The sequence below is a fragment of the Kogia breviceps genome, chromosome 18 (assembly GCF_026419965.1).
Source record: "Kogia breviceps isolate mKogBre1 chromosome 18, mKogBre1 haplotype 1, whole genome shotgun sequence".
In the NCBI taxonomy this organism is placed as follows: domain Eukaryota; kingdom Metazoa; phylum Chordata; class Mammalia; order Artiodactyla; family Physeteridae; genus Kogia; species Kogia breviceps.
In genome coordinates, this window is record NC_081327.1 from 11732791 (window position 1) to 11758231 (window position 25441).

At 41.5% G+C, this 25441-nt stretch overlaps 1 protein-coding gene across 5 annotated transcripts in view; it reads left to right on the forward strand.

Moving 5' to 3' along the window:
• Positions 1 to 25441, forward strand: part of FCGBP (Fc gamma binding protein) — a 99025-nt gene that overhangs the window by 34854 nt on the left and 38730 nt on the right. For all 5 annotated transcript variants that reach the window (XM_067019337.1, XM_067019336.1, XM_067019338.1 and 2 more), the window contains 2 exons: positions 24083 to 24252; positions 24571 to 24627. In XM_067019337.1, coding sequence (XP_066875438.1) covers positions 24573 to 24627 — 55 coding nt within the window. In that variant the 5' untranslated portion in view covers positions 24083 to 24252; positions 24571 to 24572. The remainder of the gene's footprint in view (positions 1 to 24082; positions 24253 to 24570; positions 24628 to 25441) is intronic.

The following is a 25441-nucleotide window of genomic DNA, read 5'->3' on the forward strand; positions in this document are numbered from 1 at the left end:
ATGTTCATCCCTCCAATTCATGAGCACAGAATGTCTTTCCATTTATTTGTGTCTTCTTCAATTTCTTTCAACAACGTCTTCTAGTTTTCAGTGTACAGGTCTTTTATCTCCTTGGTTAAATTTATTCCTAGGTGTTTTATTCTTTTTGTTGTGATTGTAAATGGGACTGTTTTCTTAATTTCTCTGTCTGCTAGCTCATTGTTAATGTATAGAAATTAAACAGATTTTTGTATGTCTGCAAGTTTACTATATTTGTTTATTATTTCTAATAGTTTTTTGGGTGTATTTATGATTTTCCATATATAAAATCATGTCTTCCATGATTAGTGACAGGTTTACTTCTTTCTTACCAATTTGGGTGCCTTTTATTTCTTTTTCTTGCCTCATTGTGTTGGTTAGACTTCCAGTACTATGTTGAATAAGAGTGATGAGAGTGGGCATCTTATATTGTTCCTGATCTTAGGAGGCACAGTTTTCAGTTTTTCACCCTTGAGTATGGTATTAGTTGTGGATTTGTCATATATGGCCTTTATTCTGTTGAGGTATGCTTTCTCTATACCCATTTTATTGATAGTTTTTATCATAAGTGGGTGAATTTTGTCAAGTGCTTTTTCTGTATCTACTGAGATGATCATATGATATTTATCTTTCATTTTGTTAATATGGTATATCACATTGATTGCTTTGCTGATGTTGAACCATCCTTGCCTCCCTAAAATAAATCTCACTTGATCATGTTGTACGATCCTTTTTAAAAAAATTTTTTTAAATTTTTTAAAATTTTTATTTTTATTTTGATCCTTTTAATGTATAATGTTGTTTTCAGTTTGCTAATATTTTGTTGAGAATTTTTGCATCCATGTTAATCAGAGATATTGGCCTATGATTTTCTTTCTTTTGTATTGTCCTTGTCCGTGTTTGGTATCAGGGTGATGTTGACCTCATAAAATGAGTTAGGAAGCATTCCCTTATCTTTAATTTTTTGGGAAGAGTTTAAGAAGGATAGGTATTAAATTTTCTTTAAATATTTGATTGAATTCACCAGTGAAACCATCTGGTCCTGGACTTTTGTTTTGGGGAGGTTTTTGATTACTGTTTCATCTCCTTGCTAGTGATTGATCTATTCATGTTTTCTATTTCTTCATGATTCAGTCTTGGAAGGTTATATGATTCTAAGAATTTATCCATTTCTTCTAAGTAATCCAATCTGTTGGTGTATAACTGTTCATGATATTTTCTTTTTTTTTTTTTTTTTTTTTTTTTTTGCGGTATGTGGGCCTCTCACCGCTGTGGCCTCTCCCGTCACGGAGCACAGGCTCTGGACGCGCAGGCTCAGCAGCTATGGCTCATGGGCCCAGCCTCTCCACGGCACGTGGGATCCTCCCAGACCGGGGCACGAATCCACGACCCCTGAATCGGCAGGCAAACTCCCAACCACTGTGCCACCAGGGAAGCTCATGATATTTTCTTATAATCCTTTGTATTTCTGTGGTATCCATTGTTATTTCTCCTTTTTTTTCTGTTTTTATTTATCAGTCTTCTCTCTTTTTTTCTTAGTGAGTCTAACTAAAGGTTTGTCAATTTCTAACATCTTTTCAAAGAACCAGCACTTAATTTCATTGATCTTTTCTATTGTCTTTTTGTCCTTATTTCATTTATTTTTCCTCTGATTTTTATTATTTCCTTCCTTCAACTGGCTTTAGGCTTTGTTTCTTCTTCTTTTTCTAGTTCCTTTAGGTATAGAGTTAGATTGTTTATTTGAGATTTTTCTTATTTCTTGAGATGGGCCTGTATTGCTATAAACTTTTCTCTTAGTACTGCTTTGCTGCATCCCATAGATTTTGGTATCTCATATTTTCATTTTCATTTGTCTTCAGGTATTTCTCCATTTCTCCTTTGATGTCTCCATTGACCCATTGTTCAGTATCATGTTGTTTAGTCTCCACATATTTGTGATTTTTCCAGCTTTCTTCTTGTAGTTGACCTCTAGTTTCATACCATTGTGGTTGGGAAAGATGCTTGGTATGATTTCAATCTTCTTAAATTTACTGAGGCTTGTTTTGTGTCCCAGCATATGGTCTATCCTTAAGAGTGTTCCATGTGCACTTGAGAAAAATTAGTATCCTGCTGCATTTGGATGGAATGCTCTCTACAAATCTGTCAAATCCATCTGGTCTAATGTTTCATTTAAGGCCACTGTTTCCTTGTTGACTTTCTGCCTGAATGATCTATCCACTGATTTAAGTGGGCTGTTAAGTCCCCTACTATTATCACGTTGCTGTCAATTTCTCCCTTTAGATCTGTTAATAATTGCTTTATATATTTTGGTGCTCTTTTGTTAGGTGCATATATATTAATAACTGTTAAGTCTTCTTGATGCTTTTTCCCCTTTATCAATATATAATATCCATCTTTTCCCTTGTTACCTTTTCTGGCTTGAAGTCTATTTTGTCTGATGAGTGTGGCTACGTCTGCTTTCTTTGGGCTTCCATTTACTTGAAGCATCATTTTCCATCCCTTCACTTTGAGCCTGTTTGTCTTTAGAACTGATGTGGGTCTCCTGGAGGCAGCATATAGTTGAGTTTTAATTTTTAATCCATCCACCTATTCTTTGTCTTTTGATTGGTGAATTAAATCCATTTACATTTAGGGTAATTATTGATAAATGAGGACCTAGTACTGCCATTTTATTTTTTGTTTTCTTTGAGCTTAAGAAATTCTTTAACTATGGCCCTCAGTTTGGCCCTTGACCTGAAGAAGATCACCTACAGCCTCAGGTGGTCCCATTTCTAAAGGTAACCTTTTTTTAAGTAGTTTTCTTAAAAATTGAAGTATAGTTGATTTACAGTATTGTGCCAATCTCTGCTGCACAGCAAAGTGACTCAGTTTTATCCATGTATGCATTCTTTTTTAAAATATTCTTTTCTATTATGGTTTATCCCAGGAGGTTGGATATACTTCCCTGTGCTATACAGTAGGACCTTGTTGTTTATCCATTCTAAATATAATCGTTTACATCTACCAACCCCAAATTCGCAGTCCATCCCTCTCCCTCCCCCACTCCCTCTTGGCAACCACAAATTAAAGGTAACCTTTTTAATAGTCTCTTCAATTCAGTCAGAGGGTTACTAGAATTAGTACTCAAATAAAGGAGGATAGAGGGGAGCTATGTCAGTCTTATAGTCCTTTGTTTTAGGTACTATTTATATCTTTAATCATTCATTAGCCTTCTACAGCAAATCCTTCCATCAAGCTATTTTGGAATTTTGAAGCCTTGGGGCTTCTGCATACCAATTAAAATAGGTACAATTGTTTAGGATAAGAACTCTCTAAAAATTTACCAATTTCGAAAATTTTCCAATTCAAATGGCCATCATCTGGCCATTGACGAGTAGGATCTTAATAGTAACTCGAACCAATAAAACACAAGAGACAGCCCCACAAGAGAGTGCAAAGGATGCAGCCCTCACAAGATCCAGAAAGTTCACTCCCCAAAATAGTCTAAGAATGCAAAGACCTTCATTGTACAAGCGGAAACAGCAAAGGTTGAGATGACAAAGGCCCCTTATGGACTGAGACCCTCATGACAAACTCCTCTGAGAGCTGACCCAGTTGAACAAGGAACACTCAGCTTGGAATCCCAGTCTATTCAACTGACTGCCAAGTATGTGTTGGTACGTGCACTTTCCAGATGGAGGAGATCAGAAAGAATATTCTCACTGGTCAATGAGTGAGGTTCTCAGGACATATAACAAGAAGAAAGGAAAACCTAATCTGGCCAGTGGTTTTCCTCCTTATGACAGAGGACACAAAAGACAAACAAAGAAAAACAATGACCATCTTTGGGAGGAAAAGGATCCACAAACCAGGAGTATTCTATCAAACTTCAAACCAAGAGTCACGGAGTCCAAGGAGCTAGACCTACAGATATTTTCTCCTGTGAATCTAGCTTTTAAAAAAGAGGAAAATTCTCACGACTCTTGTTTTCTACCGATGCTGCAGGCAGAGATCTGGGAGACTGACTGACATGGTAAGAATTCTTACCTTTTGCCTGCTTTTGTCAGGTGTCCCAGGATCTCTTAACTGTAGTAGCCTTAGGGCGAGTAGTGTCCAGCCAGTAAAGTTTCATTCCATCCTTGTCATCAACTGCTGGGGAGGAATTAGTGTCCCTCTATCCTTCTAGGTTCTTCTGGCCGGTCTAAGAATTAAATTGACATGGGATAGATTAACAGGAGAAGATCAAATTTTAATAACATGTATACATGGGAGAGACCCAGAAAAACTGAGTAATCCATTGAATATCTTAATTATCTTTCCTCTTCTACCTGTATCATTTCTAGATTTCTATCTTCGAGCGCTCTTCCATGCTGTCTGCCCTATTTCCAACGCTTTCTAAAGGTTCTTCATCTCATTTATCGAGTTCTTCAGGTCTAGTCTGTTTGGTTATTTTTTTTAAGTTTCAATAGTAAAGTATTCCTTCTGTTCATTATTTTTATTCCTGAGTTCATTGAACTGCTTTTCGAGTTTTCTTGCAGCTCATTGAGTTTCTTCATGACAGGTATTTTGAATTCTCTGTCAATTAGATCAAAATATTCTGTGACTTTAAGTTTGGTTTCTGGAGAATTGCCATTGTCTTTTTGTGATACCGTGTTACCATGGTTCTTCAAGGTGCCTGATAAGTTGTTCCTTAGCTAGAGCGTTTGGAGTAGTGAACAACTTTCTTCCTCAGGTAAAGCTCTTTTTTTTTCCCTTAAACTTGAGGCTATCTCAGCAGTGGACCTGAAGAGGCTGCTGCCAGCAAGAGCAGCAGCTCCAAGAAAAAGAAAAAGCTCCGAAAGCTATCCCAGGAAAATTAGAATGCACATTTCCCTAGTAGGGCATAACTTACAGAGATATTTCCCAACCCATCCCCTATAGCCCAATAAAAAAAACAAAAAACAAAAAACAAAAAAACCCCTTGAGGCTAATGATTCCTTAGCAATAAGAGGCCTTTCTTGTGTTTTCCAGTAGGTGGCGCTATAGCACAAGCTTTTGGGTTCTCTTACTAGAGCTACCTCTGGTTATACATATTTGAGAAGGAGTACTTTCCACTATCCACTGCCTCTGTCAGAGGTGTCCCTTGGTGCCCTCAGTGTAGCTGCTTGGAGCCTTGCTGCCGCCAATGTGGCATCACCACCTGGGGCACTGGGATGGTGCACGCCTCCACCATGTCTGGGGTGTCCTGGTTCTGTCAAAACGGGGAGCCAAGGGGGAGCCAGGGTGGCAGGCATCTCTGTCATGACCAGGCTTTCAGGTTGGTGGGCTCTGCTGCTGCAGACAGGGCAGGGCTGGAGTTGTGGGTCCCTTTGTAGCTGGACCCTGATGGACAGGGTCACAGGCCCTGCTGCTGCTGCTGTGTGGTTCCCTGTGGCCAGGAGCATTGCTGCAGCTGGGAGGCTGGTGTCATGTACACTGTCTCCCTGATGCTACTGGGTTCTCTGCACGATCAGCCACCATGGCCAGGTTCCAGGGGTCAGGTCGCAAACCACCTCTGCTGTTCCCCCTGTTCTGCCTCCTCTATGTGTTCCAATCCACCCACCTTTAGATGTACAGATGTGAGGAATTCTCTGGCATCCTGATGTGTTGGGATGAGGCACCTTTGTTGAGTTATGGATATTTCACTGGTTGTAGATTGAAGGGGAGACACAAAGGAGTGTCACGCTGCCATGATGCTGAAGTCACTCTAAAGTCAGACAGCATATAGTTTTTTTTTTAAAGATTATTCTTTTTTTTAAAAAAAGAGGTGCAGTTCTTTTTAAAATAATTAATTAATTAATTAGGGCTGCATTGGGTCTTCGTTTCTACGTGCAGGCTTTCTCTAGTTGTGGCAAGCGGGGGCTACTCTTCATTGCAGTGCGCGGGCTTCTCGTTGTGGTGGCTTCTTTTGTTGTGGAGCACGGGCTCTAGGTGCACAGGCTTCAGTAGTTGCAGCACACGGGCTTAGTAGTTGCGACACGTGGGCCCTAGAGTGCACAGTCTTCAGTAGTTGCGGCGTGTGGGCTCAACAGTTGTGGCTCACAGGCTCTAGAGCGCAGGCTCAGTAGTTGTGCGCACGAGCTTAGTTGCTCTGCGACATGTGGGATCTTCCCAGACCAGGGATAGAACCTGTGTCCCCTGCATTGGCAAGATGCTTCTTAACCAATGTGACACCAGGGAAGTCCCAGCATATAGTTTTAACCTAACCTGACAATCTCTGCCTTTTAATTGGTATGCTTAGTTCATTTAAGTGTAATGTATTTATTGATAAATTGGACTTAGGTCTATCATTTTATTATTTGTTTTCTGTTTGTTCCCTCTGTGTTTTGTTCTTATCTTTCCCCCTCTTTGTCTTCTTCTCAGTTTGAATTTTTAAAATTTAATTTCTCTATTGGCTTCCCCAACATCTCCCTGCCCCCCAACACATACAGTTTATGCTTATAGGTGATCCTTTCCTGTCCTCTGACTGAAAAGAGTTTCTTAAAATTTTTCTGCCTTCGTTTGCCTCCCAGATCTGGGATTTGGATCACCATCTGGTTAAACTAGGGAGATATGGGCTTCCCTGGTGGCGCAGTGGTTGAGAATCCGCCTGCCGATGCAGGGGACGCGGGTTCGTGCCCCGGTCCGGGAAGATCCCACATGCCGCGGAGCGGCTGGGCCCGTGAGCCATGGCCGCTGAGCCTGCGCGTCCGGAGCCTGTGCTCCGCAATGGGAGAGGCCACAACGGTGAGAGGCCCGCGTACCGCAAAAAAAATAATAAAATAAAGTAGGGAGATATAGGAGGGGGAAACAACCCACAGAAACTTCACCACCATATCAGTAATTTTTCGAATTTTGACTTCCCTCCCCAATCTGCCTGCTGCCCTCAGTTACTTTTCAGGGTCCTCAGGTAGTTGCTTTATGTATTCTGGCCAGAGGTTTTAGTTGTAATCAGTGAGAAATTATGTATAGTAGGCTTAATCAATCTTAATGAGAACCATAAGCAAACACACACAAGAGAATCTGTTGAGAAGACTGACATTGTTTTGAGTTTTTCAAATATCTTTAATGTCCCACTTAATAGAAAACAACTGGATTCTGATAACTGCTTCTGCATTCAATGTGTTGTGAAATGTTGTTTTGGTTGAAGTATATGAGGAAAGTCTGGAGCAGTTATAATATAGGGGTATATTCAATAGTCTCTCTAGATAAATGTGGACTTTTTTTTTTTAACACTACAGCAAAACTTTACAAATGGTAGTTTCTTAAAGGTTAGTTGCAATGTGCAGTCTGAAACCATATCAACAAACTTTTAAAAATCTGTTGGTCTGTCTTGCATTTTGAATAGCTCTTTTACCTATTTTGAATAGACCTTTTATCTATTCATTTTTTTAATAACATCACACATCACATCTGGAAAATACTGGTTTACTGAGTTATTCAGATTTCCAAAAATGTTGAAACGTTTCCATTTATATAATATCAAAAATATCCAAAAGTATCCACAAGGATCTCATCAGAAAATCTATAAATATTTAGAAAATTGTTAAGCACATGGTGGCAGATATGTTTTTCCCTTTTAAGGTTCAGATTTTATCATTTGTCACAAATTCTGTCAGTTATTCTCCTTAAAGGGAAAGCTGACTTTGTTCTTTGTGAGAAAATATCTGCCAGATACTTAAGTCTATAGTTTTTAAATTGTTCTTTCAATATTAAAAAATTACACTATGACAAAAGCTGCTAGTACAGTTCATAACTCAAATAAACAAAAGCTTTTTCTTGAGCCAGTCATCATATATCATTATGCAGCTTTATACATACTTTGCATTTTGTCACATAGGATATTAAAGTGTACAAGGGAAGAGATTTAGTGGAATTAATAATTTTTACTGCTTCATGAAGGATTTTAAGTGAAACTGGTTTTTGTTGTTTGTTTTTTGCTATGAGTGGTTGTATAGAATACAACAACTTCTAGGATGTTCGGTGCCACTGCCTTGATTCGGGACAAGGGCCAGGAGTTTTACCCACCATTGTTTTTGCACCATCAGTGCAAATTTCAACATAATAAAAAATCTGAATAGCATCTTACTTTTATTATGAAAATAATTTTGACCTCAGGGACCCTCTGAAAGGGTTGGGGAGATGCAGGGGTCTGCAGATCCACTTTGAAAATCACTCTACTAAGAGAAAACATACGGGAAGCATTGGGGTTCTCCTACAGGAATAAACACAGATGGCACTTAACCCAGGCAGGAGGTTATAGCCAAACAGACATGAAGAATAAGTAGGATTTAGATCAGTGAGGGAGAAGGGCATTCCAGACTAAAAGAAGAAACAGCGCAAATGAGCGTCTGTGTAGGAGACATGGGGGGACCAGGAGTGATGAGCTGAGATAGGAAAGGAGAGCTGGAGGCATAATTTGCAGAGTCTTGAATGTCATCCAAGGAGTTTAAAATCTCTCCCAAGTGTAAGGGACAACCACTGAAGGGATTTAAGCTGGGGGATGACTTGACAAGATTTTGTTTGTTTAGGACAATCACTCTTACTACAGTGTAGATATGGATGCAAAGGGAATAAGACTTTGAGAAAAAAAAAGGGTCAGAGATCTGTATTTTAAAAGACAAACCTATAAAAATACTAAAAGAAAACATAATGGATTCCTTTATAATCTTGAAGTGGGCAAAATTTTGCTAACCATGATTCAGAATGTAGAAGCAGTAAAAGAAAAGATTGATACAGTTGACTACATAATAATAAATTTTTGTATGGCAAAAAACACAGTGAGAAAAGTAAAAAGACAGAAGAACAGAATTCACAGAAAACACAAGTCCTGAAACAAATGAGCAGGTGGTTGACCTCATTTATAATATTTGAAATGCAAACTAAAGCTACATTGAGATATAATTTCTCACCTGTCGGATAGACATCATACTATGTTGTCATGCTGTGGGGAGACTGGTATTGCTGGTAGGAATGAAAAATAGTACAAGCCACATGAAGGAGGATCTGGCAATTTCCAGCAGTCACATACATGTGGCTTTTTACCTATCAATCTCACTTCTAACAAAATTATATATTCCCTTTGATCCAGAAGTTCTCATTTTAATATCATTTCTAGGGTTCTATGACAAAGATACAGTGGCAAAAATACAAAATAATGTATGCACAAAGTTATTTGTGATATCAGTTTTTGTAACAGAAAAATACTTGAAACCAAAATATCCATCAGTAGAGAACTGATTGAATAAGCCTAAGGTATATTTATACAGTAGAATACTATGCAACTCTAAAAAAGAATGGAGATGATCTTTACATGTTGTTATGGTGTGATCTCCATGATAAAGTGTTATGCAAAAAAGTAAAGTGAAGGATGGTGTATATAATATGCTACCTTTTGTGTAAGAAAGAAGGGAAATGAAAATACACACATATATATTTTCAAAAAGAAACAATGGAAAAATGAATAAACATAGTCTCATATAGGGCAAAAGAGGAAATATGGTAGAGGGCACAGAGATGGCAGTGAGACCTCTGTGAAGATACCTCATTATAAAGTTTTGGCTTTGGAATCATGCAAATGTTCTATAAAATTTTTAAAAATTTAAACAAAAAGACAGTTCCCCTGCTAGTGCCCAGATTATGGTCTCTAAATACAACATGGTAAATTCCTGATAGTAATCAAAGCTCTTTGAGAAATGACTGATTCTGGATTTGGTCAAGAAGTGTACAAAGATGAGCCTGGAACATCTTGCCATACCATAAATTAAGAAGGCTCCTACTGGTCTAGGGTGGAAATTGAAAGAGCAAATATGTTCAAAACCTATATATTCGTAATAATATTAAACACACACACACACACAATGTTTACTTTCAGAGAGAACTGTCTAAATCTGAAAATTGAAGCATTTAAGTTGTTTTTTTCTGTATTCAGTGCAACTCAGGATAACCAAAGAATTAATGAGAGATGTTTCTCTGTATAGTAGCATATGTATATATTAGTATACAGATGTTTCTCTTTTAGTAGCTAATAAATGAAGGAAGAATGATAAATTAGAAATCCCCATTTTGTAAACCCCTAAAGAAATAATGAATCTAGGTAGGTTGCCAGATTTAGCATACAAATTTCATGGGACATACTTACAAAGTTATACTAGTGTTATATGGAACATGCTTATACTGAAAATTAATTTTGTTTATCTGAATTTCAAATTTAACTGAATGTCCTGTGTTTGACCTGGCAACCCTAGATCTAGGTAATACTCAACAATGGATGTTAACATCACTGAGATAGATGCAGAAGAATCATTTAATACAACTAAACATTCATTTAGGATTTAAAAACTAAAAATAGAAGGAACTTTTAAAATATAATGATGTGTACCCACAAAAATACTATGCAAGCATTATACTCAGTAGCAAAATGTTGAAAGTTTTTGCTTTCTGTTCAGGAGCAAGACTAGGATGCCCCCATTTTTCCCTTTTTCTACTGTGTAATAGAGAGCCTAAAGAAAAGATATAAAGAGGAGAAAGAAAGTAATTAAACTCATTATTCATAAACAATATGATAGTGTACATAGCAAATCAAAAACAAAAAAACCCTACAAATAAATTATTAGAATAATAAGTGGAGACTTCTGGTTCCAGACAAGATGGCAGAGGCTCATTTCTCCCTACCCCTTCCTGATAAGTGCAATGAAAAACTCTGGAAATAATACAGCAGACAGTCATAAGAGGTCTTTGAAAGGTAGAAAGTAGAAGACTAGCTGGCTGGGGACCTTAGGACTTGAGGAACAACATAGTGAACCAGCATTTCTCAACTTCTGACCCAGTGACAGGAGGTGGCCCAGGCTCAGTGGCTCTCTAGCCTCCATCCAGCAACAGAAGGCACCCAAGTAGGTGCTTTTCTCCCCCATGGGCAATATCAGTAGTGATCAAGCAGGAGGCCCACTGGCACTGGGCAGTACAGGAAAGTGCTCTCCACCCCTTTATGCTAGTGTCTCCTACCCCTAATCTAGCAGCACCATGTGGACGCTAGGAAATGCTTTCAGTTTCCATTGGTGGTAACAACATGAATTGGGTGCAAGTGCAACCAGAACTGGGAAAATGAAAAAGAACAGAATAACACTACAAGTCCTCTGAAAGTTAAAATGTCATTGGAACCACAGCACACAAAACTAGGCCAGGACCTACCTGCTAAACCTAAACATGGCAACTGCCTGCTAAAATGGAAGAGTTAAATAAGATCCAGAGTTTTCTATCATAATATTTAAAATGTTCAAGACATAATAAATAATCACATATCATAACAAAAACCAGGAAAATCACAACTTGAACGAGAAAAGACAATTGACAGATGCCAACACTGAGATGAATTAGATGTTAGAATTATCTGATGAAGATCTAAAGTAGCCATCATAAAAATGCTTCATCAAGCAATTACAAATACTCTTGAGACAAATGAAAACAATAGAAAATTTCACCAAAGATATAGAAAATGTAAAAGAGAATTAAATGGAAATGATAAAACTGAAAACTACCATAACTGATATTAAAGACTCACTGGAAAGACTCAAGAGCAGGATGAATATGATAAAGGAGAGCATAGTGATTCTGAAGATAGAACAATAGAAATTACCCAATCAAGAAAAAAATTAGAGAGAAAATTGACAGAAAAAAACCCCTACCAAATCCTTAGATAACCTGCAGGACAATTACAAAAAATCTAACATTTGTATCACAGAGTATCAGAAGGAGAGAAGAAAGAGCAGGGCCAAAAAAGTATTTGAAGAAATAATGACTAAACCTTACCAAATTTGGCAAAAGACATAAACCTACAGATTCAAGAAGCTAAACAGAATAAATCCAAAGAAATACACACCAAGACAGAGCATAATTACCTTATGAAAACTAAGGCAAGAAGAATCTTGAAGGCACTAGAGAGAAATGATACATTATCTACAGGGAAACGCTGATCAAATTACAATGGATTTCTCATCTAATACCACTGAGAAGAAAGCATGGCATAATATGTTTCAAGTGCCAGTAGAAAATAACTGTCAATTGTGGATCCTATATCCAGCAAAACTACCCTTCAGGAGTTAAGGGGAAATAATGTTTTCATTTATTTATTTATTTTATTTTTATTATTTTAATTTTTAATTTTTTTTGGCTGTGTTGGGTCTTCGTTGCTGCGCACGGGCTTTTGCTAGTTGCAGTGAGCAGGGGCTACTCTTTGTTGTGGTGTGCGGCCTTCTCATTGCAGTGGCTTCTCTTGTTGTGGAGCACAGGCTGTAGGCACGTGGGCTTCAGTAGTTGCAGCATGCAGGCCCTAGAGCACATGGGCTTCAGTAGTTGTGGCTCACGGGCTCAGTAGTTGTGGCTGGCTTGCAGGCTCTAGAGCGCAGGCTCAGTAGTTGTGGCACACGAGCTTAGTTGCTCCATGGCATGTGGGATCTTCCCAGGCCAGGGATCGAACCTGTGTCCCCTGCATTGGCAGGTGGATTCTTAACCACTGTGCCACCAGGGAAGTCCATCTAAGTTTTTATATGAAGAAAAACTAGAGGCTTTGTCATCAGAAGAACCACCCTTAAAGAATGGGTAAAGGAAGTCCTTCAAACTCCAAATGATAAGAGAAGTCTCAGAACTTCAGAAAGGAAGGAAGAATAGCAGAATGGATAAAAACAGGGGTAAATATAATAGGCTACCTTTCTCATGAGTTTTAAAAATCATATATATAATTTAAAATTAATTATAACATTGTTTGATGTGGTGCTTACTGTAGTTGGAGGAAATACTTGAAACAATTATATTTTTTTAAGTGAGGAAGGTAGAAGAACCTACATGGAAGTAAAGTTTCAGTACTTCAATCAGAGTGGTAAAATATTGATGTTAGACTTAAGTGATAAGTTACATATTAATTTTTAATACTTAAAGCAAGTGGTAAGAAATTTATCCAAAATAATGTATTCAAAAAGAATATAAATCAAAATGGAATTCTAAAACATGCTCAGATAACCCACAGGAATATTAGAAAAATGAGAAACAGAGGGGACAAATGGAAAATGAATAATAAAATGGCAGTCTTAAGCCCAAACACATCAATAATTACTTTAGATGTAAATTTCTATCTAAATACACAATATAAAAGAGTGAATTTAAAAAACATGATTCAACTATAAAGCTGTTTCCAAAAAAATCTCACTTCAAATATAACATACGTAGGTTAAAAATAAAAGGATGGGGGCTTCCCTGGTGGCACAGTGGTTGGGAGTCCACCTGCCTATGCAGGGGACACGGGTTCGTGCCCGGGTCCAGGAAGATCCCACATGCTGCAGAGTGGCTGGGCCCGTGAGCCATGGCCGCTGAGCCTGCGTGTCCGGAGCCTGTGCTCTGCAATGGGAGAGGCCACAACAGTGAGAGGCCCGCGTACCGCAAAAAAATAAAAATTTTTAAAAAATAAATAAAATAAAAGGATGGGAAGAAATATGCCATGCAAATATTCACTTTAAAAAGCCACAAGTTATTATATTAATATCAAATAAAGTAGACTTCAGAGCAAAGAAAATTGCTAAGAATAAAGAGGGACATTACATAATGACAAAAAATCATTCCACCAAGAAGACATTGCAATTCTAAATGTATACTCACAATAGAGATTCAAACTACATGAAACAAAAAACAGTAGAGCTGAAAGATGAAATAGACAAATCCACAAGTATAGTTAGGGAATTCAAAACCTCACTCTCACCATTCATAGAACATAGAGAGGAAATAAGCAAAGATATAGAAGAACTGAATAACACCACTGATCAACGGGATCTAATTGACATTTATAGCATACTCTATCCAAAAACACCAGTATGCACATTATATATATTTATATACATCAAAATATGTGGATGTGCTACAGCAGTGCTGGAAGGGAAATTTATAGCACTAAATGCTTACATTAGAAAAAAGGAAAGTCTCAAACCAATAATCTAAGTTCCTACCCAAGAAACTAGTAAAAGAAGACCAAAATAAACACAAAGCAATCAGAAGGGAGGAAAAAATAAACAGCAAAAATTAATAAGATTGAACAGAGGAACATAATAGAGAAAATCAATGAAACAAAAAGCTGGTTCTTTGAAAAGATCAATAAAATTAGTTAACATAGAGCAGAACTGACAAGGGTAAAAAGAGAGAAAACCCAAATTACCAATATCAAGAATGAAAGATGATATATCACTACAGACCCTGCAGCCATTACAATGGTAATAAGGGGATACTATGAACAACTCTACACTCACAAATTTTACAGCTTAGATGAAATAGATCAATTCTTCAAAAATCATAAACTATAAAAACTCAACCAATATAAAATAGATAACCTGAATAGGCATTAAAGAAATTGAACTTGTGGGCTTCCCTGGTGGCGCAGTGGTTGAGAGTCCGCCTGCCGATGCAGGAGACACGGGTTCGTGCCCTGGTCCGGGAAGATCCCACATGCCGCGGAGCAACTGAGCCCGTGAGCCATGGCCGCTGGGCCTGCGCGTCCGGAGCCTGTGCTCCGCAACGGGAGAGGCCACAACAGTGAGAGGCCCACATACAGCAAAAAAAAAAAAAAAAAAAAAAAAAAAAGAAATTGAACTTGTAATTAAAAGGCTCTAAAGAAAGAAATATCCAGGTCCAGATGGTTCCACTAGAGAATTTTATCAAACATTTGAAGAAGAATTAGCATCACTTTTATGCAATCTCTTCCAGAAAATAGAAGAGGGAACACTCTCCAACTCATTCGATGAGGCCAGAATTACATTGACACCAAAACCAGGAAAAGACATTATGAAAAGAAGAAAGAGGAAGAGAGAGAAAGAAAATTAGTATCTCTCATGAACTTAGATTCAAAAACCCTTAAAAATATTAGCAAATCAAAGCCTGCAAAGTGTAAAAATAATTCTATACCATAACCAAGTGGGATTTATTCCAGGTATGAAAGGCTGCTTCAATATTAAAAAATAAATCAATGTAATCCACCATGTCAACAAGGTAAAGAAGAAAAATTATATGATCATATCAATTGACATGGGAAAATAATTTGGCAAGAACCAACATCATTTGTGATAAAAACCCAACAAACTAGTAATAAAGGGGAACTGCTTCAACCTGATAAAACAGCATTTACCAAAAATTACAACTAACAGGGACTTCCCTGGTGGTCCAGTGATTAAGGCTCTGTGCTTCCACTGCGGGGAGAGTCGGTTTGATCCCTGGTTGGGGAGCTAAGATCTGCGTGGCACGGCCACAAAAAAAAAAAGAAAAAAGAAAAAAAACACCTACAGCTAACATATTTAACGCTGAAAGAATGAACGTTTTTCCCCTTATTAGGAACAAGGAAAGGATGTTCACCTCTTATTTGACATAGTACTAGAAGTTCTAGCCAGCTAAACAAAGCAAAACAAATATTTAAAAAATACTGATTGGGGCTTCCCTGGTGGCGCAGTGGTTGAGAATCCGCCTGCCGATGCAGGGAACACACGGGTTCATGCCCCGGTCCGGGAACATCCCACGTGCCGCGGAGCGGCTGGGCCCATGAGCCATGGCTGCTGAGCCTGCGCGTCCGGAGCCTGTGCTCCGCAACGAGAGAAGCCACAGCAGTGAGAGGCCCGCGTACCACAAAAAAAAAAAAAAAAAAAAAAATTACTGATTGGAAAGGAATAAAATTGTCCTTATTTTCAGATGACATGATTACATAGAAAATCCCAAGGATTCTAAAAAAAAACAACAACTAATAAACACACAAAAATCAGATGCATTTCTATACACTAACAATGAAAATGTAGAATCCAAAATTTAAAACACAATGCTATTTACAATAGATCCAAAGAAAATTAAAGTATTTAAGTATAAATCTAACAAAACATGTTCAGGATCTGTGTGTTGAGAAAACACACTTTTTGGACTTAGAATAGAAATGCATTGTCTCACAGTTCTAGAGGCCAGAAAGTCAAGACCAAGATGTCAGAAGGGTTTGTAGAAAGGTTAGTTCCTTTGTGAGGAAGAATATGTTCCATGCCTTTCTACCAGCTTCTTATGGTTTTACTGGTAATTTTTAGCATTTCTTGGCTTGTAGATGATGTATCACCTCAATCTCTCCCTTCATCTTCACGTGGTGTTTTCCCTGTGTGCATGTTTAACTCTGTGTCCAAATTGTCCCTTCTTATCAGGACACCAGTTATATTGGATTAGGGGCCCACCCTACTCCAGTATGAGCTCATCTTAACTAATTATATCTGCAGCAAGCTTATTTCCAAATAAGCTCACATTCTATGGTATTGGGGATTAGGGGTTCAACATATGAATTTTGCAGGGACACAATTGAACCTATAACTGATCTCATTTTTCCTTATTAGAAGAGCTATGTATGTGCACATATGCATATGTGTATGTAAGTATATATGAATATATAAAGGACTGAATGGTATACATCAAACTGCTAACTGGAGTTATCCTCTGGGAAATGATGGGGAGTGAGGAGGGTAGGTGGGCAATACTTATACTTTTTATCTCTGCACTTTGAATTGGTTGAAAAATGTTCAACAAGTATGTATAACTATTGCAAATTTAAGCAAACAACTTAAGAGCCTTTAAGGCACCTTATAGATGTCCTTCAAGGTAGATACTGGGCTTCCTTGGAGAGAAGTGGGAACTACAACAATTAAGTGATCCAGAATTGTTCAACTACTTTTCTATGTGCAAAACAGTAATATTTTACACGTCCCCACCAAAAGGACTTGTGAGTCAGTGGCAGAGTGGAAATAGCACTGCACCTGGAGCCCAGAGAGCCAGATGGAATTCCATTTCTGGCACTAGCCGGCCAAGTGACTTTAGGTTCTTAACCACCAGGGCATTTGCATTTTTCTCTTTAAATATTTCTGTAAATTTCAGATATGTAGTCCCATGGTCTATATTTATTCAGATCTGGCTAATACATGTATGTTATGTGTCACAGCAATATTTGAATAAGCTTAAAAATAGCCAACATCACTTCCTAGAAAAAGATCTGAACACAGAGACCATTGATCTGAGCTGTGTACTTGAAGTACAGCATATCCATGTTATATGACCAGCAGCCTGATTCTCCCACTCTGCCTCTGCAAAGTGTCTATACCACCCTCCATTATTGCTATGGGAAGGACAACTTCCACCGAAGGGCCATACAACAGACAGAGCTGAACCCCACAAACCTGTGTCACCCCTCCAGAGCTTCTCTTCATTTCTCCATTCAATCAGGAAATAATTATTAACTACCCACTATGAGCCAGGACTATACCAGGCCCTGGGGATCAACTGATCAGCAAAATAAACACAACCTTATTCCGATTAAGGAAGTCAAGAAAACAATTACAAGACAATGTGTAATGTGTTTTGGTAAAGGAATTACAGGGTGCGGGGGGTGGAGAACCCAGCTCTCTGAGTTAGGGTCCCCTAACTCGGTCTTAAACGTTTTCCAAAAGCTTCTCTTCATAGAATTGCATCAACTCAGCTCTGAAATCTTGAGTTAGATCATTTTGCCCACTACCTGCTGCTTTTCCTTTTTCCTTTCAGTTCCATCTGTGGTTGCTGGAGAAGGGCACGGCTCAGGCAGGAAGTTCTCAAACCCCTGTAGTTCACCTATTCAAATAAGAGAAAAATGGCATCTCTGACTGGGAGGCATTCTTTCAACTTCCTGGATGGTGTCATGTTTTCACTCTAGGTAGGAGGATCCACTCTGCAGAGTCCAGGTGTAAAAGGGTTTGATCACAAGTCTTGAGAATGATGAGAAATACCTATTCATTGCTCATCAGAGTCAATGTCTACCAGAGCCCACTCACCCTCACTAACCACTACATCAAGCACAAAGTGTCCCTTTGAAAGTCTTCAGAGTGCATGTTTATTAGTTTCTTCAGACACAGCACATGACAAGGTGACAGGGATCACATCACTTTTCTATTTTCTCTAAGTCCCCTCAGAATTCTTACTTCCTGTCCCCATAATATTTCTGAAAAAAATTCAAATACTGGTGAAATAAATCCAAGAAAATCTACATAAATGGGAAAAAATAGAATGTTTCTGGATTAGAAGAATTCAACACACACACAAAAAGGCCAGCCATGAAATGTTATAGATTAACATTAAATTTAACATTTAACATTTAACATTAAAATTAAGAATTTTTTCATCATTAAAAAAGTGAAAAGGGGGACTTCCCTCGTGGTTCAGGGGGCCAGGGTTCAATCCCTGGTCAGGGAACTAAGAGCCTGTATGCTGCAACTAAAGATCCCACACACAGCAACAAAGATCCCACATGCTACAACTAATACCTGGTGCAGCCAAATCAATCAATCAATATATTTTTAAGTGAAAAAAGGGAATTTCCTGATGGTCCAGTGGTTAGGACTTGGTGTGCTTTCATTGCTGTGGGCCCAGGTTCGATCCCTAGTTAGGGAACTAAAATCCCACAAGCTACACAATGTGGGCCAAAAAAAAAAGTGAAAAGATAAGTCACAGAGTGGGAGAAAAAAAATTGCAAAACATTTAACAAAAAATGACTTGTATCCAGAATATAAGAATTTGTACAGATCAATAAGAAAAAAAAACCCAGAAAACCCAATTTAAAAAATGGGCAAGGGCTTCCCTGGTGGCGTAGTGGTTGAGAGTCCGCCTGCCGATGCAGGGGACACAGGTTCGTGCCCCGGTCCGGGAGGATCCCGCATGCCGTAGAGCGGCCGGGCCCGTGAGCCATGGCCGCTGAGCCTGCGCGTCCGGAGCCTGTGCTCCGCAATGGGAGAGGCCGCAACAGTGAGAGGCCCGCGTACCGCAAAAAAAAAAAAAAAAAAAAAAATGGGCAAGAGACTTGAACAAATAGATTACTAAAATGAACAAGTACATTCTTGATTTTTTCACTAATAAATCGAGGAAATGCACATGAAAACCACAACCCAATACCACTACACCTCTAGAATGGCTAAAATTACAAAGGCCAAATATTGGTGAGGCTGTGGAGCCAAATGACCCAGCAATGACCATTAGGAACTTCACAGCACATCCCAACAGAAACTGCGCACATGTGCATCAGAAGATAGTCTTCATTAGCCCAAAGTGGAAACAGTAGAATGGGTAAATATGTAGTGATTTTTTTTTTAGCCGCGGCATGAGGGATCTTAGTTCCCTGACCAGGGATCAAACCCATGACCCCTGCAGTGGAAGTACAGAGTCTTAACCACTGGACCACCAGGGAAGTCCCTGTAGTGATTTTTTTTTTTTTTTTCGGTACGCGGGCCTCTCACTGCTGTGGCCTCTCCCGTTGTGGAGCACAGGCTCCGGACGCGCAGGCTCAGCGGCCATGGCTCACGGGCCCGGCCGCTCTACGGCATGCGGGATCCTCCCGGACCGGGGCACGAACCCGTGTCCCCTGCATCGGCAGGCGGACTCTCAATCACTGTGCCACCAGGGAAGCCCCCTGTAGTGATTTTTAAACAAGCAAGTACCATATGGCAACGAAAATGAACTATAGTTATGTACACAGGATAACACTGAGTGAAAGAAGCCAGTCACAAAACAACATAGACATATGATTCCATTTGTGTACAGTTCAAAATCAAGCTAAATAATCTGTGGTGTTAGAAGCCAAAACAGTGGCTCTTTATGGGAGGTAGGGAGTGGATAGTGATTAAGGAGAACGAAGAGGGCTTCTGGAATGCTGGAAACATTCTCTCTCTCTTTTTTTTTTTTTTTTGCGGTACTGGGGCCTCTCACTGCTGTGGCCTCTCCCGTTGCGGAGCACAGGCTCCGGACGCGCGGGCTCAGTGGCCATGGCTCACGGGCCCAGCCGCTCCGCGGCATGTGGGATCTTCCCGGACCGGGGCACGAACCCGTGTCCCCTGCATCGGCAGACGGACTCTCAACCACGGCGCCACCAGGGAAGCCCAACATTCTCTTTCTTGACCTGGGTGTAGGTTATAAGGATGTATTCATTTTGAGATCATTCAATGAGCTACATACATTTATGATTTGTGCACTTACTAACATTTGTATTTTATTTTAAGAAGACATTAAAAATATTCTCATGGGGCTTCCCTGGTGGCGCAGTGGTTGAGAATCCGCCTGCCGATGCAGGGGACACGGGTTCGTGCCCCGGTCCGGGAAGATCCCACATGCCGCGGAGCGGCTGGGCCCGTGAGCCATGGCCGCTGAGCCTGCGCGTCCGGAGCCTGTGCTCCGCAATGGGAGAGGCCACAACAGTGAGAGGCCCGCGTATCGCCAAAAATATATATATATATATATATATATTCTCATGAATCACATTAGAATGGTTGCCTACAAGGGGGCCAGGAATGTAAAAATGGGTATAAAAGAGAATAAATAGGTTGGTAGATGGGTGACAGACATATAAGCAGCTGACTAGGTAGATGAAATGGAGCCTGGGCTAGCAGCAATTCTAGAGTTTTGTCTTGTCTAATATGGACACAAGTTACAGTTGGTTACTTTAATTTTAAATGGGTTAATGAAATTAAATTAAAAATTCAGTTCCTCCATTACATTAGTCACATTTCAAGAGCTCAGTAGACACATGGAGCCATTGCCTTCTACAATGGACAGCACAAAACACAGAAAATTTTCATCATCACAGAAAGTTCTATTAGACAGCATAAGTGGACATGGATAAGATCTCCTGGAAAAAAGAGGTAGTTAGAGAAAGAAGCAGAGAAAGAGAATCTGAGGACCACCAGTTTTTTTAAATTGAAGTATAGTTGATTTACAATGTTAGGCCAATCTCTGCTGTACAGCAAAGTGACTCAGTTATACATATATACACATTCTTTTTTTATATTCTTTTCCATTATGGTTTATCACAGGATATTGAGTATAGTTCCCTGTGTTATACAGTAGGACCTTGTTGTTTATCCATTCTAAATGTAATAGTTTGCATCTACCAACCCCAAACTCCTAGTGTATCACTCCCCCCCCCCACTCCTGGCAACCACAAGTCTGTCCTCTATGTCTATGAGTCTGTTCTGTTTTGTAAATAGGTTCGTTTGTGCCATATTTTAGATTCCACATATAAGTGATATCATATGATATTTGTCTTTCTCTTTCTGACTTACTTCACTTAATATGATAATCTCTAGTTGTATCCATGTTGCTGCAAATGGCATATTTCTGAGGACCACCAATGTTAAAGGGGTTACTGTAGGAAACAGACCAATGTAACACAAGATCCAGAAGAAAGTGATATCATGGAAACCAAGACATTAGAAATTTTTGAGGAGAAGCATTCATGTCAAATGTTAAAGAGGAGCTAGAATCAAGTGGCAAGTAAGAGGTGACTGGAGGATTTAGCAGGACAGTTTCAATGCACATGGAAGTCAGATTGTGGTGGGTCAAAGAGAGATGGGTGGGGAGGTGAAGAACAGGAACATAGCTGTAGCAGGTCTGAAGTTTCAAGAAGGTAAAACAAATAAAGGGAATTTCCACAAAGCAAGGGAGCAGATTACCAGTGCCGTATAGGAGGAATAAAAGAGATTAGCCTAGGGGCTTCCCTGGTGGCGCAGTGGTTAAGAATCCGCCTGCCAATGCAGGGAACACGGGTTCGTGCCCCGGTCCGGGAAGATCCCACATGCCGCGGAGCGGCTGGTCCTATGAGCCATGGCAGCTGAGCCTGCACGTCCGGAGCCTGTGCTCCGCAACGGGAGAGGCCACAACAGTGAGAGGCCCGCATACCAAAAAAAAAAAAAAAAGAGAGAGAGAGAGATTAGCCTCAGCTTGGGTTCTCAGGAAATGACATACGCAGAAAATGACGTCTGGATTCCAGGCATGGAGTTAGCAGGTAGAATATGAAGAAGAGTGTTCCAAGTGGAAGGAACTGCACAGGCAATGGCAAGGTGGAAGGTGCAGGAAATGGAGCATTACGGCTTAAGAAGTCCTGCCAAGAGTGTGGATTTGCATTCACAGGGACAGGGAAGCATGGAATTTCCTTGAGCAGGGGAGGAACAAGGTCAAGTCTGAACCTCAGGGAGGTTAGTGGCAACTTGTGCAAGATGAAGGAGTTCCCCAAGGGGGTACAGAGACCCCCTTGTGGGATCCAGAGCATGAAAGAATGAAGTTCAAAATTGCCAGAAGATCTGAATTGAGCTTCAGAGTAAATTGTCTCCACCTGTACCCTGGGTCTCTAAAACCCAGACAAGCCAGAGGGTCCCAGGGGTCTCAAGTCATATGACCAATACAGATCTGTCCCGTACAGATCTTGTCAGCAGGGAGAGGATAGAGGGCTTGGACACACAAACACGCCTTGTTTGGGCTCAGAGCAGGGCTGCCAGTGGCAGGATGGATGTGATTTCACTGACCACAAGGAAGTGTCCCCACAGGTTATCTTGGGAGGTTCCCAGTGGGGTTTCTGAGAATTTATATGATATGGAGTAGGGTACAGGGTGCGTCATACCATACCCACCCACCACACTCACACTCCTTGGGCTCTGAAAGGAGGGAGACGGTCGCAGGGGTGTCAAATATTAAATTGTGAGGTTTCCCACCACCGCCGCCCCACTTCTGGAGACTCTGGCCTCAGAATGCAACAATGGGTTTCGAGGTGGGGGGAAGGGATCTCTCTGGGGTCAACAAGGGGGAACCTCAAGGCTTAGAGATTCGGGGGCAGAATCACCTCTGAGTCTTACTCTAATTTTCTGCTCTCTCATCCCTTATTTCTCTGAGTGTCTCAGGCTAAACAAGGTGTATCCGACAGAAGATTTTGACATCTTGGTTTGCAATAGCTGTTTCCTCCTTAGGATTCCCAGCAGCCCCTCCTCCCGGTCGTTTTCCTCAGGGACTCAGGCACCATTCCCCACAAAGCTCTCCCTCCCCATTGGTCCCCTCACCCCTGCCTGTTTCTTGATATGTCTGACTCTTATCCAGTCTCTTGTTTACTCACCTCATTTTCCTGGTTGACCTTGGGGCCCAGTCAGCTCTGAGCCTTTCTCTCTCCCTCTGGGAACCTGCCCTGGGTGGGGCTCTAACAGCCCCCATCCACCCCGACCACGCAGAGGCCCAAGCCTTGTGATAAAGAGGAGAAGTCATGGAGGCAGCAGCTGCTGGGGTGTTGTCCAAGAGGACACCCAGGCTTTGCAGCTGCTATTTCCAGGGGAGACGCCCCAGGCAATGAGTCCTGGGGCTGGGCAGAGGAGAGCAGGGCATGGGCCGGGCCAGCCCCTCAGGAGGGACGGGCTCCACCTCAGAATGCCCACAGCACCTCTCAGCTGTCTCTGCTTCTGCTCCCTGTGTGTGACCTACACCCCTGGCCCCCATCCCAGGCAGACTGGGGGGGACGGGGGCACAGAATCACCCAAAACGTGTTCAGCGAGTCCCTTCTCAGGAGAAAAAAAACACCTCCCAGAAAACAAATGCCCCAGAAAGTGGAGCCCAGTGTCTGCGTGGAACCAGGAAACAGGGGCCTGCATCATTCTTTATACACAGCTCCAGCCCCCAGGTGCCACCTGCTCCCTACCTGGGACCGCACCAGAAGAGCCGGCCTCCCACCTATACTCCTTGAGAGTTTACCGAGTGCCCTCTGGGAGACAAGTAAGCCCAGTGAAGCTAGTTTTGATGTTCCTATTTTGCAGATTAGGTACCCAGGAGGCCCTGTTGGTCTGGGGGTGGAGGTATTGTGTCCCACAACAAAGTCCTGAGTCAGGTACTCAGGTTCCTGCCCACCTCAGACACCTGCCCCCCACCCTGAGTGGTTGGAAATAGCATATGTGTGGCTGGGGACCAGGGAACAGCTTGTGGGGGATGGAGACCCGGATGTGGATCCTTCACTGTGGTTCCTGGCAGGAGCCAAAGGAAAAAAAATTTAGCCATTGATCCAGCAAACAAGACCAAATGCCACCTTCGACTCCTGATCCCCACCCCCTAGGGACCCAGCTCCAGACCCTCAGCACCCTGGTCCCCAGCTGTTTCTCTCAGGGACACCACCCTTCCAGGACTGAAGTTTCCAGCAGGTTCCTCAGGCATAGCCACCAGCTGTTCTCACACCCCTCTCAGGACTCAGGCATTCAGGCTTGCCCTCCACCCTTCTCAGGCCTTCTGGGCCCCATTCCAGCTGGCCCTGGGATCAGCAGCCTCCTCCAGGAAGCTGGCATCATCTGCCTGGCAGGTGGCCCAGGGCGTGGCCTGAGGAGTCAAGAAACTCTACTATATAGCCCAGCCCAGGGAACCTGGGGCTAGCCCTGCAGCTCCGGGAACCTGCAGGTGAGAGATGCTGTATCCCCTTTGGAAGTGGGACATCAGGTCCCCTACCCTTGCCCCTGGCTCTAGACCTCCCCATCCCACTCCCCCCAGACCCACTGGACATCCAACTCCCTATCCTACCTCTGTCCTGCCCTCCCTGCCCAACCCCCAGACCCACTAGATGTCCAATTCCCCTTACACACACACTGGCCCTTGGATTCAGCCCACCTCAGCCTTCCTGGTGCCCAGGCAGCCCTTGTCCTGAGACTGGGCCCTTTTGTCGTCTGGCAGGAGGGGCAGACCAGCCTCCTATGACCACCCCCCCTTTCTCCACTGCAGACATGGGTTCTCTCCGGAACTGGTGGATACTCTGGGCCGGAGCAACCCTCCTGTGGGGTAAGTCAGACCAAAATCCCATCTATGTCCTGGTTCCAGTCTGAAGAACTCTACCTGCCTGGGTCAGCACCCTCCATTTGAGCCCCCTCCACAAACACATCTCCCAGTGCCACCCCAGGCTAGCTGAGATGGGAGAGAGACCCTTTAAGTCCTGCAGAGAAATGTGGTGGAATTCACCCATTCTCTCTCTGTTCCAGAGGGAAACAGGTAAAAACTTTAGTCCCCAAATTCAAGTAGGTAAGAACTACTACTTTCTTGATTTTCTGCAGCTCAACTAAAGTTTTGACTTAGAGCCTCCTTCTGCTGAGGTGATGGAAAATTTCACTAAAGTCTTTCTTGGAGGGGGGTGGGGGGGACTTGGTGCCCAATTATCTAGGGTTATGTCCAGAACTAGAGTCTTAGGTAAAGCCAGTTTGGGGGGAGGGATGGGACATCCCGGCCCTCTTTACCAGTCAACATCTTTTTAGGTTACTTTAGAAACATTCATTGTCCCTGATACCCAGGCCCCATGGGACACTGGAATGTCCTTCAAGGCTCCCCTTATTTGGCAGACAGTCCTTCTATAACACCACAACTCTCTCCAAGATCCTGTAAAGTGATCTCTCTCTCCCTCCCCCTCTCTCTTCTCAGCCCTGGAGAATCTTTTCCTAAGTTAAGGTGTTGAAAAGTCCCCACTCCTCTCTATTTCTAGGAGACGTTTTGTCCATACTCCCATAATTCCCTTTTCCCCTTCACATAGACCCCTAATCCTATGAAGACAAAAATCACAAACTGGCACCTGAATCCAGCCAGTTTGGGCCCCATAGTGCTTACT